The sequence below is a fragment of the Prionailurus bengalensis genome, chromosome C1 (assembly GCF_016509475.1).
Source record: "Prionailurus bengalensis isolate Pbe53 chromosome C1, Fcat_Pben_1.1_paternal_pri, whole genome shotgun sequence".
Classification (NCBI taxonomy): domain Eukaryota; kingdom Metazoa; phylum Chordata; class Mammalia; order Carnivora; family Felidae; genus Prionailurus; species Prionailurus bengalensis.
The window spans coordinates 93,101,186-93,114,588 of NC_057345.1; the positions used below are offsets into that span (position 1 = coordinate 93,101,186).

At 39.4% G+C, this 13,403-nt stretch overlaps 1 protein-coding gene across 1 annotated transcript in view; it reads left to right on the forward strand.

Annotated features, from left to right (window-relative positions):
- The first annotated feature begins 4,610 nt into the window (after positions 1-4,610).
- STXBP3 (syntaxin binding protein 3) overlaps positions 4,611-13,403 on the forward strand; it is a 54,481-nt gene continuing 45,688 nt past the window's right edge. The window contains 1 exon segment of the mRNA XM_043575726.1: positions 4,611-4,746. Within this exon segment, the coding sequence (XP_043431661.1) occupies positions 4,698-4,746 (49 nt within the window). The 5' untranslated portion in view covers positions 4,611-4,697.

Sequence of the window (13,403 nt, forward strand, 5' to 3'; positions counted from 1 at the left end):
GTTAAGGCTTGAGGTCAGCTGGGGGGGGGGGCGGGGAGTGGGGAAGGAACTTTTTTTTTTTCTATGCCTCCTTTCCCTTTCCGTGCTAGACTAGTGGGAGATACATAATGTGACACTGATAAGAGATACTCCCCAGGGCATCTGCTCTTGAAAAGGAGGCAAGACACAGGTCTCAAAAAATGGAGTTTGCTGCATCAAAGAGCACCAGAGAGGAGAACTGAGTTTAATTCACTTTTGTTCTTTTTTTTTAAAAAAAATTTTCAATGCTTATTTATTCTTGACAGAGAGACAGACAGAACGTGAGCAGCGGAGAGGGAGACACAGAGTCCGAAGCAGGCTCCAGGCTCTGAGATGTCAGCACAGAGCCCAACACGGGGCTCAACCTCATGAGCTGTGAGATCATGATCTGAGCCAGAGTCGGACACTCGATTGATTGAGCCACCCAGGTGTTCCTAATTCACTTTTCTTAAAAAATAACAATTCCCTTTTGTTCTTTTTAAAAAGTTTTATTTACTTTGAGAGAGAAAGCATGCAGCAGAGGGGCAGAGAGAGAGAGAGAGAGAGAAAGAGAATCCCAAGTAGGCTCCACACTGTCAGCACAGAACCCGATGTGCGGCTCCATGAGGTACTCAAACCCACGAACCTTGAGACCATGGCCTGGGCTGAAATCAAGAGTCAGACGCCCATGGGGCACCTGGGTGGCTCAGTCAGTTAAGCATCCAACTTCTGCTCAGGTCACGATCTCATGGTTCGTTAGTTCGAGCCCTGCATTGGGCTCTGTGCTGACAGCTCAAAGCCTGGAGCCTACCTCCAATTCTGTGTCTCCCTCTCTCTCTGCCCCCCCCCCCCACTCGTGCTCTGTCTCTCCCTCTCTCTCAAAAATGAATAAACCTTAAAAAAAAAAAAAGATGCCCAACCAACTGAGCCACCCAGGTGCCTCTTACTTTTTTCTTAAACACCAGTATATGAACAGGAGCCATCCACATCACTGGGAGAACTCATTGCTTAACAAAGATTCCCAGATATCACCCCTGGAGATTCTCATTCAGTATGTCTAGGAACAGGCTTGGGAATCTATATCTTCAACAAACTCACCAAGTAACACGTGGCCAGGTTTGGGAAACTTAACAGGTTTGCAGTGGTGTGCTCTTCCTTGAAGCAAAATTTCAGTGATGAGAGTCTGAGAAGTGTCAAAAGATAAACTGAGGCATACTAATAAATTTGAGAGTTTTACCAGAACCTGATTCTAATTCAGCACCACCAGAACAGAAGTAGTTAGGAGTACTCCACTGACAGGATCTCAAGAAAAGACTTTCATAGAGAAGAGACAGGAGCAAATCAAGTGTATTGTTTAATTGGCTATAGCTTAAGTGATTTCTGTATTTGGGAAGCCTAATTGGCTGTTTGGTTGTCCTTAGACTTTGATTTCTTAATCTTGAGATGCTTACAGGCTTAGGTTTTGGTTTGCTTATACAGGATGTTAAGGCATTAGAACCACCTTGCTTTAATAGATTTCTTGTTTAACACAAGATAGAGGGATGTGGCATGTGAGGAAAGATTTGGTGAGAAGATCTAGAAGGGTCCATGAGGTTCAGAGTGGTTCCATGCCCTATGAGGGCACCATGAACTGTGGCAACATTCTGAGCTGTGGTCCAGGGCCCATGTGAGACTGTGTGTTGATCCCAGTTGCCAGCAGGGTGTTCTGAGTAGAGTTGTGTCCATGGCTGATTGGAATGGCCAAAGAGCCAAAGGCCAAGGCCAAACAAAGGTCAGAATCCCTGATTTTAGGACACCAGGGAACTGCATCCTATATACCTATACCTTATGAATACCAGGACACAGAAAATGAAATGGTTATCTATCAACTATTTTATTTATCTATTTTTTAAGTTTATTTATTTTGAGAGAGAGACAGAGACAGAGAGAGAGAGTGAGGAAGGGGCAGAAAGAGAGGGAGAGAGAGAATCCCAAGCAGGCTCTGCACTGACAGCCTAGATACAGGACTCAAACTCACGAACCATGAGATCATGACCTGAGCAGATTTTGGACACTTAACTGACTGAGCCACCCAGGCGCCCCATCATCTATTTTAACTAGGCATCTGAGGCTGAGGTGCTTCAGTCAGAATTCCACAGAAGACAATGGGGTCCACACTGGTGAACATAAAACCAAAACATGGATGTGGCACATATCATGTGCTTCTAGGTGCTTTCCACATACTCATTTCGTTCTCAGAACAACTCTATGAGCTAGATAATATTCTTTCATACAGATAAGGAAAATGAGACTCAGAAAGATCAAGTAACTCACTCATGTTTACATAGCTAACCAGTTGAAACACAAATTCTCAGGGCACCAAGTAAAAGTCCATGATTTTTTTTTTCATGATATTTTTATGGAGAATATTTCTCTGGATTATCATGATTAAGTCATCAGTTATTGATAAAGAAAACCTGAGAATAAGATATTGGGTGAATGATCTACCCTAATTCAGCCCTTGGTTATTCTGGCTGTTTTTTCTGCTTTTTGGGTTCTGGGTTTGTTTGGTTTTTTTTCCTGCAAAGCAAATTTTTTGCCTCTGACCAGTGTTGTTGGATTTTACCTGTAATTCTGCCATGCCATGTTCAGGGAATTCAAATTCCCTGTTCAATTTGTTTAGGCAAATAAAGTAAAGGAGACTAGAGATATAGCTCAGGGAGGTTATGTGAAATTAAGGCGGCAAGGGAGGGTACGCAATATGGTACAATAAAAAGGGCAACAGTCTTGGAGCTGTCCTGAGGTCTTGCATGATTTATTTAACTTCTGAATCTCAGTTTTCACACCTGTAAAATGGCAATAAGTATTTCATCTTGTTGGGCTGTTGTGAGGTTTTAGATATTATACTCATATTTAACACATAAATGCAATCACACTGCTACTGAGAGGCAGAGCCAGGATTTATACGTTGTGGACCCGTGTCTTTGTGCAGCTAAGGACCACATTTGTTCTCCTATAACACACTCCCACCTTGGAATCTTCAGGGGCATGAACCACAGCTGTACTCCATGTGGTCCGAGGCAAACTTCCAGCCCCAAAGGGCTGTTCTGTTTCATTCTCTGACACTGGGTCATTCTCCTCAAGGTAGGAGATGGAGGAATTTTACCCCCTCACTCCTCTGTCTTGGTTTGACTGTCTAGGGCAAGGAGCTCCATTTTAGAAGGATGAGTCGGCAATGTCATGTCTTTCTCTGATGGCTTGGGGCTCTATCCTGCCATACTAAGCAGAACCTGATTTTAAATTGAAAAGGGAGAGGAAAATAAATGCGTTCATTTGTTTAAAATTCTGAGCAGCTGAGTTCATTTAAAGTAGGTTTATGAGGCCAGAGCTCCAGCTTCCATTCCCATATAAGCCATGAATGGAAAAACCATTTATGCCACATGTTGTGCTTGAACCTATTTTATGGCTGCTTTTATTCGTCATTCTCTTTCTCTCCTAAAGAGCAAATACTGCAGCTTGTCCCATAGACTACTTTATTGCTTTCTGTGTAGCTTATGCCTTATCCTAGTTCCCACTATACCACAAGCTGAGCATCCTTGGGAAGTTATTTCACTATCAGTTTCTTTATCTTTAAGGGTTATAATCCACTTACCATAATACCTTGTATGTAGTAAGCAGTCAGTAAATATTAGCCATTATCATTAAGAGTATATTTCCACTTTCCTATGTGACCAACTTGAATTAAGACCATTGATTCTTTGCAAATCTATGGGAAAGTCTACTTTCTGACAGTGTAAATGATGGTTAGTGACAGATGGGGCTCTCAGCAACTAAACTGATTTCATTCATGATTGATTACTGTGATTTCACCTCAAAAGCACCATCTCAGGAAATAACTCTCTGCTTAAACTTGCTAAGTCTAAGCTCAAATCACCTCCTTTGTGAATCCCTTTTTACTAATAACCCCTTCTTTTAAATCCTAAAGCATTGATGTCCTCTCTCACACAATTTTGCACATGAATTTATGCTTGTTGAGTAAATAATTACTGTTTTATTGGTTCATTTACATATATTATCATCCTGAAGGCATTCGCTTTTTCAACCAACTTTTGACTATCTTCAGCATACCAGGAATTGAGTTCTCCAATGAGATTTATAATTCTTCAGAAGTGGGTCTCTCACTTCTTTGAGTTTCCTGAAAGTCCTGCATAGGTCGGGGCACACTGGAGGGAACCTCAGAGTTCTACACAATTACTATGTCCTTGAAAAATGAATACAATAGACTTTAATGGGTAAATTTTCTATTCAGTAGTTGAGGGGGCTGCTGAGTGGAGTCTATTATGAACGGCTTCGCCAGGTGAAGAGTTCTTTTGCAAAGCGAAAGAATGACCCATTCCTTTTTCAAATACCATCCGCGTGCATTCGGAATTTTTTATATCAGCTTAACTCGTAACACACAGGCACGACTTCGCTTTTTGACGTCACGGGTCCTTGAACTTCGGCTGACAGAGAGTCCCGCTAGGGGGCGCACGACTGCCCCCACACATTCCACCCGAACTGCGCAGCCTCCGTCCAGGCGTGGGCGGGAATCCCCTGGCGGTCGCGCGTGACGTTACCGGAGGGCGCGGTCCGTGAGTGGGGGCGGGGCCACTCCGAGCTTCTTTCTCCTAAAGTAGGTTGCCAGCGGGAGGCGGCGGCTGCTCCTCCGCAGTGTTGGGAAGATGGCGCCGCCGGTGACGGAGCGGGGGCTGAAGAGCGTGGTGTGGCAGAGTGAGTGCGGTGGGGCAGGGGCTGAGAGAGGGAAGGCCAGGAGGCCGCCGCGCCGTGCCTTGCTATCCTGCCCCAGACCAACAGTCTCTTGGGAAGCCGCCGCGGGCACTTGTTGCTTTGGGACCCAGGTCCCTGTTAGGACTTTTTCGTGCTCGCCTTCCCAACCCTATTTCCTGCTAGCCTCAGGGATGGGCAGGGTGCGGGAGCGTGTGGCCTTCTAGCTGTCGTCTGGCACCCCGTCGCCTCGGCCCGGCTCTGGCCCCGAGGCCCCGCCCTGGGTGAGCGGCCCCCAGCCCGGATTTTTCTCCCTCGGCCCTTGTGACTATCCTCGGCGTTGCTCTCGACGCTCCTTGGTTCCCCCCCGGGAGCCCCACCAGTCGGTGATGTCTCTGCACCCAGTACGGTCTGGGCACTGTGTTTCTGTAACCCGCCCCTCCCCTTCTCCTCACACTTGTTTCCAAAGACTGCTTGCTATGTTTCTTCATTTTAGTACCAAGCAGGGTTCTGGAACTACACTTTTCAATGTCTTCTAATAGAAGAAAAAAACAAAACAAAAACAAACGCTGACTGTTGAACAGATCCTTCTTCCTGTGTTTCTAAGAGGAGCTCACTTTTCTAAAGAGTTCATGAGAAGGAGCCATTTGGATGATTAAATCTCAGGGCAAAAGCTGCACCTTCACATCTCTGTCTATACTCTGAGGGCCACTCACTGCTGTTAGGGCTGTACTACTGCTTGTTGGTTGATATTCTGCTCTTCTGCCATGTCACTTACGACTTTCATAAAAATCGCTCCAAACTTAGGTCAGCTAGGTTAGAGAAGGAATGAAACCACCAAACCGGAAGAACCATCATTGTTTGGCAGCTGGGTTGAAAGTAATTATGGTCTAGTAGTGGAAAGGGAGTGACATCTAATTAGTATCTCTGACTCCGGCTTGTTGAGCAAAGGACAGAAGTGACTGAGTCAACAAAATTTGGGGAGATACTGTTCCTCGTGCAAGATTAGAACTCCACATCAGTAACTGTCATAGTGCTGAACGTACTAGAACGAGTGTATAAATAAAAGGGGGGAAAAGGTTATGAGACTTCTTTTTAAAAATTTGATAATTATAAGGTTGGCATTCTGTTTTTTAAGATTTGCGTGGGTGAGTTTTAAGATTTGGTAAGATTTTTATTTGTTACATATATATGTTTATTTTTGAAAGAGAAAAAGTGCAAGCAGGGGAGGGGCAGAGAGAGAGAGAGACACAGAACCCCAAGTAGGCTCTAGGCTCTGAGCTGTCAGCACAGAGCCCCAGGCAAGGATGGAACCCATGAACCCTCAAATCCGGACGTGAGCCAAAGTTGGACACTTAACTGAGCCACCCAGGCACCCTGTAAGATTTGGTAATATTTTTAAATCACAGTCGTACTTAAAGTACATTTCTTTGAAAATGGGTAGTGAATTGCATTGTGTAAATAGTTTGCAAGATGTACATGGTCCTTAACATAAGTATTTATGAGGAAAAAAGGTTAATGATAGTAACATCAGTTTTGATAGCATGGAAACTGGGCAAGAGGGAGATTTTAGAGATAAGAAAATTTCCATCTAGCGCTATTAACTTGAAGCAGCACCAGGATGTCAGATGGAGTGTAAGATAAGACAGAAGAGTGAAGGGAAGGAAAGCAATGTTGAGGTTAAAAAATAGTTCTTTGAATCTTTGTATAAATAGAAACATGAGCAAAACACAAGATGACATTCATTCAGCATTTAGGGAGTAGAAAGAGAGAAAGAAGGGGGACTGTGAGTTCTGTTAGCAAAAGATGACAGAGTCTGTAAGAAATGATGAAGGAATATCCTAAGAGGTAGGAGAAGCATACATTTGGGGAAAGGTTTTGCTAGGTTGAAGATAGTACAGTTGAGTCGTGGTAGAAAGATAAATTACTTAATCTTCAGTTTACCTAAAATGTAGGGACAAGGAAACTAATATTTCTTGAACATTTATTCTGTGCCAGGCATTATTCTTTACATCTTTTAAAACTTGATAAGAATTATTATCTTTATTTCATAGACATTAAAACTGATACATCTGTTATCATAGCTGTATTAATCATAATAGCCAAAAAATCAAACAACCCAAATATCCACAGATTGATGAATAGGTAAATAACAAGTGGTATATCCCAAAAATGGAATATCAGGCAATAAGAAGGAATGAAGTACTGTTACATGCTACAGTATTGATGAACCTTGAAAAAGTGTGCCAAATGAAATAAGCCGTTCACAAATAACCACTGTGTGAGTCCATTTACATTAAATACCCAGAATTGACACTATATAGAGACAGAAAGTAGATGAGGAGTTGTGTATGTTGGAAGGTGTAGGGGTGGGGAGATTCAGGGATAATGGCTAAGGAGATGGTTTCCTTTTGGACGAGTGAAAATATTCTAAGTTGATTATTATGATAGATACACAACTCTGAATATACTGAAAACCATTTATTTAATTGTACGCTTTGGGTTAATTATATGCTATGCAAATTATATCTTAATAAAGCTATTTTTTAGAAAACTGATAGAGGTATTAAATATAGACTTAGTATTCCACACCCAGATCTTTCTTCTTTTTTTTTCCCCACACCTAGATCTGACTGCAGAGTTAACATGTCATGTGTCTATGACTTTCTGTAATGTTTAAACCTTAGTTCAGAGCCTTATGCCCACTTTGTTGAAGTAACCTCCTAACTAAGCCTCCAAGCACCTATTTCTCACTCCAGTCTATCTGGCCAGTCGCTGCCAGAATAATTTTCCTGTAACAGTGCTGTGCTGAGATCATGCTCAACTGTTTGAAGACCTGCAGAGAGAGACCCCTCCAGTTGTGTAGAGATAATTTCAGATGCTTAGTCTGCTTTTGAAGACTTACAACCTGACAGTAACCTACCTTGTTATCTACCTTTCCCTTGTGTGATCTTGATGTTCAACTAGTCTTATTGAAATCTTCTGCCTCTACATCTGTATGCCAATTCCTGTCTAGAATGCTCGCCTTGTGCCTGTTCTTCACCTATCCAAACTCTAGCTAGCCTTCAAGTCTTGGCTTAAATGGGGCTACTATCACCATAGTGACTTCTTTTTTAACCCATTCTCTTATATTTCTGTAGCATTTGATTTATCCTTCCAAAATGGCACTTCTCACTACTGCCTAATGTGAGCATCTTGATAAGCTTCTTAAAGGTGGGTCCACCAGTTTTTCTTCTAGAGCTTTAAATTTGGAACAGGCCCTAGAAAAATGGAAATGTTTGTTAAAAGTAAACAGTAGATCAGCTTTATAATTTTCTCCATTTTTTGCTACCTAAAGTCCCCATTTACTCAATAAATATTACTGAATTCCTGTGGAAATACAGCAATAGAAGGCAGACAAGTTCCCAGCCTTCTTGAAGCTTGCATTCAAGTGGAAAATAATAGAAAATAAATCTGTAAACAAAGAATAAACATTATTTCAGTTTGTGATATATAGAGAGAGAGGGGGCTACTTTGGATAGATGGATCAGGAAAGGTTTTCTCTGAGTAGGTGATATTTGAGCTGAGACCTAAAACCTGAGAAGGGATCAGCCTTTAGGGACTATCTCAAAACACTTAAAAAAAAAAAAAAGAGCTTTAATATTTTGAGTGCAAAGGCTATATTTATTTACGAAACGAATTTCCATACTTAAAATCAGTGACGTTTCTAGTGCTCAATATTGCTCCCTTGCCACTTTTTACTACAGGAAAGTGGTAGCAAAAATATCACTGATAAAAGGGCTTAAATAAAAATTTGATGAAGTTTATTTAAAAAATAACAAGAGTAATTAAATCAACTACAAAGCAAGCTCAAGCCACCTGTGGCATTTTCCCCCTTAGTGCAGTCTTTTTTTTCCCCTTATCTATAAACAATAGTCTAGTGTCTGTGCTTCATACCACATATTTGACAAATGTTAAGAGAAAATTAACCCAGAAAAATTACAAGTAAAAGTAATCTGAATGTATTTAAGCCAGTTCTTTACATGTTTCCCCTTTTTTCACATTTTCTTTTAGTCCTTGTATAGCTACAGATATATTTTTTTATTTGTCATTCTGTGATTTCCTTTTTAAAATATCTAATGTTGACATGGCATTTTCCATGCCATTTCATAGTCTTTGTAATGATCATTTTTAAGTACTTAAAAAAATTTTTTTAAGTTTATTTATTTTGAGAGAGCAAGTGGGGTAGGGGCATAGAGAGAGGGGAGAGAGAGAATTTCAAGCAGGCTGTATGTCATCAGCACAGAGCTTGATGCGGGGCTTGAACTCATGAACTGTGAGATCATGATGAGCTGAAATCAAGAGTTGGACGCTTAACTGACTGAGTTACCAGGTCCCCCTTAAGTGTTTTTAAATACCTGACTTGGCAAAGAAATTTAGATAGCAGAAAAGATTACACAGCCTCCCTTTTCTGACACAACTACTCTTAGGTTTCTTACAAATTATTCTAAAGTTTTCTATGCAAATATAAGCATGTGTAAAGCATTTTTGTTTTAATTATTTTAGTTTTATGTGTTTTTTTCATTCTGGTCACTTCTTTAAGTTTATCTTGTTGAGGAAAATTGTATACTTTAATTTTTGGATTTTTCTGGTCCCACATAGTTATTTAAATCAGTATTTATTGAGTATCTACTCTTTGCTGTACACTATTTCAGGTGCATATCCCTTGACTTCCTGCAATTCATAGTTCAGTGAGAGGAGACGGTACACAAGTACTAACTAAGTACTATATTAGCATTGTGGAAAGGGAGAGGAGAAGAAAAAGGAATTATTTCCTCTGTGGGAGTGGATCAGGGAAGACTCCCAAGAGGAAGTGCCATTGGAAGGTGGTAAGATTTTGGCAGACATAGGGAAATTTGAGCCAAATTTGGCCCAAAGAGGAAAAAGTGCATGAGTTTTTTGGAAGAGGGAATAGTTCCTTTTGAGTATAGGGTATTTGTTGCAAGGAACAGGATGATGAAGACTAAAAGGTAGGTTGGAGCTAAATAGAGTAGACATTAGGCAGTGCGGAGCCAATAAAAAGGAAAGGTGTTTTGTTTTTTTTTTTTTTCTTTCAAATATCAGTCACTACCATTTTTGAGATTCTGTTGAAACAGTGCTGAAAGGAAGCCATTTTCTTGTTTCTGTTTTGAAGGGAAATGACTCTAAGATTTCATTAAGTGTAATGGTAAAATGCACTACTGCTAAGCGTACAGCTGGATGAATTTTTATCCATGTTAACTACCACCTAGATCAAGTTACAGAACGTTTTCAAGTACTCCATAATCCTTCCCTCTCCTCTAAAAATCCTAAATTTTTAGATAGTCTAAAATAGTCTAAATAGTCTAATAGTCTAAATCCTACCCTCTCCTCCAGAGTAACTACTCTTCTGACTCATACTGTCATTATGAATAATTTTCTAACAGTGACTTTTTATTTTACACTTTTATGTTTATGAGAGAAACCCTCTAAACCTTACATTGTTATTTTCTTTACACAAGTAAATACAGAATTTACTAACCCCCTACCAAGAAATATTAGCTCTTTAATGTTTGTCTTTGTATACATTTTAGTAGGTCTTCTATTAGTTCTCAGTTTTCATATGTTCTACTTTAATACAATTTTTATTTTTATTTTTATTTTTATTTATTTTTATTTTTTCATACAATTTTTAGTGTACCTTGATAGCCCTAAGTGGTCTTTTTCATGCACAATTCAATTTGTTTTTATTAAGCTGACTAATAATGAGTATTGCATTTGTCTTTGCCCCAGGCCTCTGGCTTTACCTTTATAAAGATTCTTACCTGTTCACTAAATAACTTGGGCCACAGGCCTGCAGAATCTGTTGGAATCATAATTAGGAATTTAATAATATATTTTGGTTTTCTGAGAATGTAAACTCTTTGTAGCCTACAAGTCTGCTTTTGATTTTTGGCTTTTTGATTTTTCATTATGCATTACTGGTTTATTTTTATTTATTTATTTATTTATTTATTTATTTATTTATTTATTATTATGCAAAGCTGCTTTATTATTTCTCCTCATTGGACTAATAGTTGGAAGACTTGATTTCCACTCCAGATTGTACTTCACTTTCCTAGCCTAAACAATGAAGAGTTTGAACTACATATTCTCTAAGTCTTTTTCAACTTGAATTCTTCATGATTCTATTTTTTTAGATCTTCATTTTGTTATATTTTCTTTATTTCCACGTAGATTCCTGATAGTTTTCACTTATGCCATGGTTTTCTTTTATGCCATGGTTGTTTTGTTTAGGTCATAAATATTTAATATTAGGTTTTCATTGTTTAATGACATTTTACAAATTTTTGTCTTAAGGTATTTGTTCTGACATCTACTTAGCATGATTCTTTGCTCCTTATTTATTTACTTAGGCATGATCTTAATCCAACTTTAGCAAGTTAAAATGAATTCCATATGTATTAAAGATCTAAAATGTAAAATAAAACAATAAAATGGGGAGAAAATATAGAGTAACATGGTTTACACTTTTAAAAAAATTGATAACCCAAATCCCATAAAAAATTTGTTAAATAAAAATTATAAATTCCTATATGGTAGAAGACACCATTAACAAAAAAATCAAGAGCTAAACTCTAGATTCAAAGAAAATATTGAGCACACATAGAAGAGAAAGGGTCAATCTGTAGAGAGTATCTGCGCATTGATAAAGAGAAGATAATGACACAATAGAAAAATATAGGATGTGAACAGGTGACTTGCAGATTAGGACATTCAGTTGATTGTTTTTGAGTGGAAATGCAAATAAAGACCAGTTCCTCTTTTTAACCCATCAGACTGACATGCTATCATTGGGAAGTTTGCTGGTGGGAATGTGAATTGTTAAAAACTTTTGACAAAGCATTTGGCAATGTATAGTAACACGACAGACACATCTTTTGATGCCAGCATTCCCACTTATGGGAACCTTTGCTTCAGAAATAGAAGTCTGGGCACTTGGGTGGCTCAGTTGTTTGAGAGTAGATTTCAGCTCAGGTCATAATCCCAGGGTCATAGGATCGAGCCGCAAGTTGGGCTCTACACTGACCAATGCTGTGCATGGAACCGTGTTTGGGATTCTCCCTCTCCCTCTCTCCCCCTCTCCTTCCTCTGCCCCTCCCCGTGCTCTCTCTCTCTAAAATGAAGAAATAAAAGTAATGATAATAAAGATATATGTATAAAGATCTTCACTGCAACATTATAGTGGCAAAAACAGAAACAGGATGACTGCCTCTCATAGAGGAGAATAGTTGAATAAATAATGGTGTGCCTGCGCTAAGAAATATTATGTAGCTATTAAAAAGAATTATTTAAATCTATATGTTTATATGCTGTATAAAGGGTATCCATGATGTATATTTATTGGAAAAAGCAAGTGATAGAGTAGTGTATATATGTTGATTATCATTGTTGTAATAATTTGATTATTAGAAAAAACTCAGATGTTAGAAGCAGGGGTGCACTTGGGTGATAAATTGGAGTGGGTGACAGAGACTGGTACTGTTATGGTATTGGTCCAAGGAAGAAGGCCAAAATGTGGCAAAGGAGGTAGAAGATGGCTGAGAGTATGAGAGCAGTTCTGGAGAAAGAATAAATAGGATTTAAGCTGGGGGAGAGTCATCCTAGACTCAGATTCAGGTCTAGGAGACTAGGTAGTAGTATCTTTATTGATAAAGGGAAAGAGAAGGAACAGTTTTGGAGAGAAAAAATAGTTTAGGTTTAAAATACAGTGAGTGTAAGTGCAAGTTGAGGTATCTAGAAAGCAGATGGAGATATATAGGTATAAATTACACAAAAGGGAGCTGAATTTGACATCTGGATTTAGATAAGGAAGACCAGATAAAGAGAAAAGGGTACCTTTTCCGGGTCCCTGTTGAGATTGTCTTTAGTACTAGTATTTTTTTCCCCTCTTATTTCCTAATTTGTGATTTAAACGTTGCTAGGCATTTTTGTTTCCTAAAAAACTGTTATTTACAGATGATTTACTATTTTCCAGACAAATCAGTTTCTCTTACAATGTTACCATGTTTATTAATACTTACTCTGTGGTTTAAGATAGTTGTGCAAGTATACTTTCTGCATTGCTGATGCTGCACAAAACTTGGTTAGCTCTGTTCTCATTTTTCTCTTCCATGTTTTCATTTCCTCTTTGGCATTAGTTTTTTGGTTTTTTCTGTAATGTTTATTTTTGAGACAGAGAGAGACAGAGCATGAGCAGAGGAGGGGGAGAGAGAGAGAGGGAGACACAGAATCCGAGGCAAGCTCCAGGCTCTGAGCTGTCAGCACAGAGCCCGATGAGGGGCTCGAACTCACGAGCTGTGAGATCATGACCTGAGCCGGAGTCGGACGCCCAACTTACTGAGCCACCCCGGCGTCCCATCTTTGGCATTAGTTTTAAACACATTTCCTTTTGCATTTAGGAGAAACAGGATGAGCAAAGAGAGTAGTCGGTATTAATAGATAATTATTTGGATATCATTTGGACTGGTGGAAGATCAACTTAGAGAGTAGGCAGAGGCCACTTGGTACAGGAGGTTGAATAGTAAAATCTAGATTTTATTCTGAGGCAAGAGTGAGCATTTGAGGGAATTTAGGTGGGCATTGATTAAGAAATTTGTGCTTCA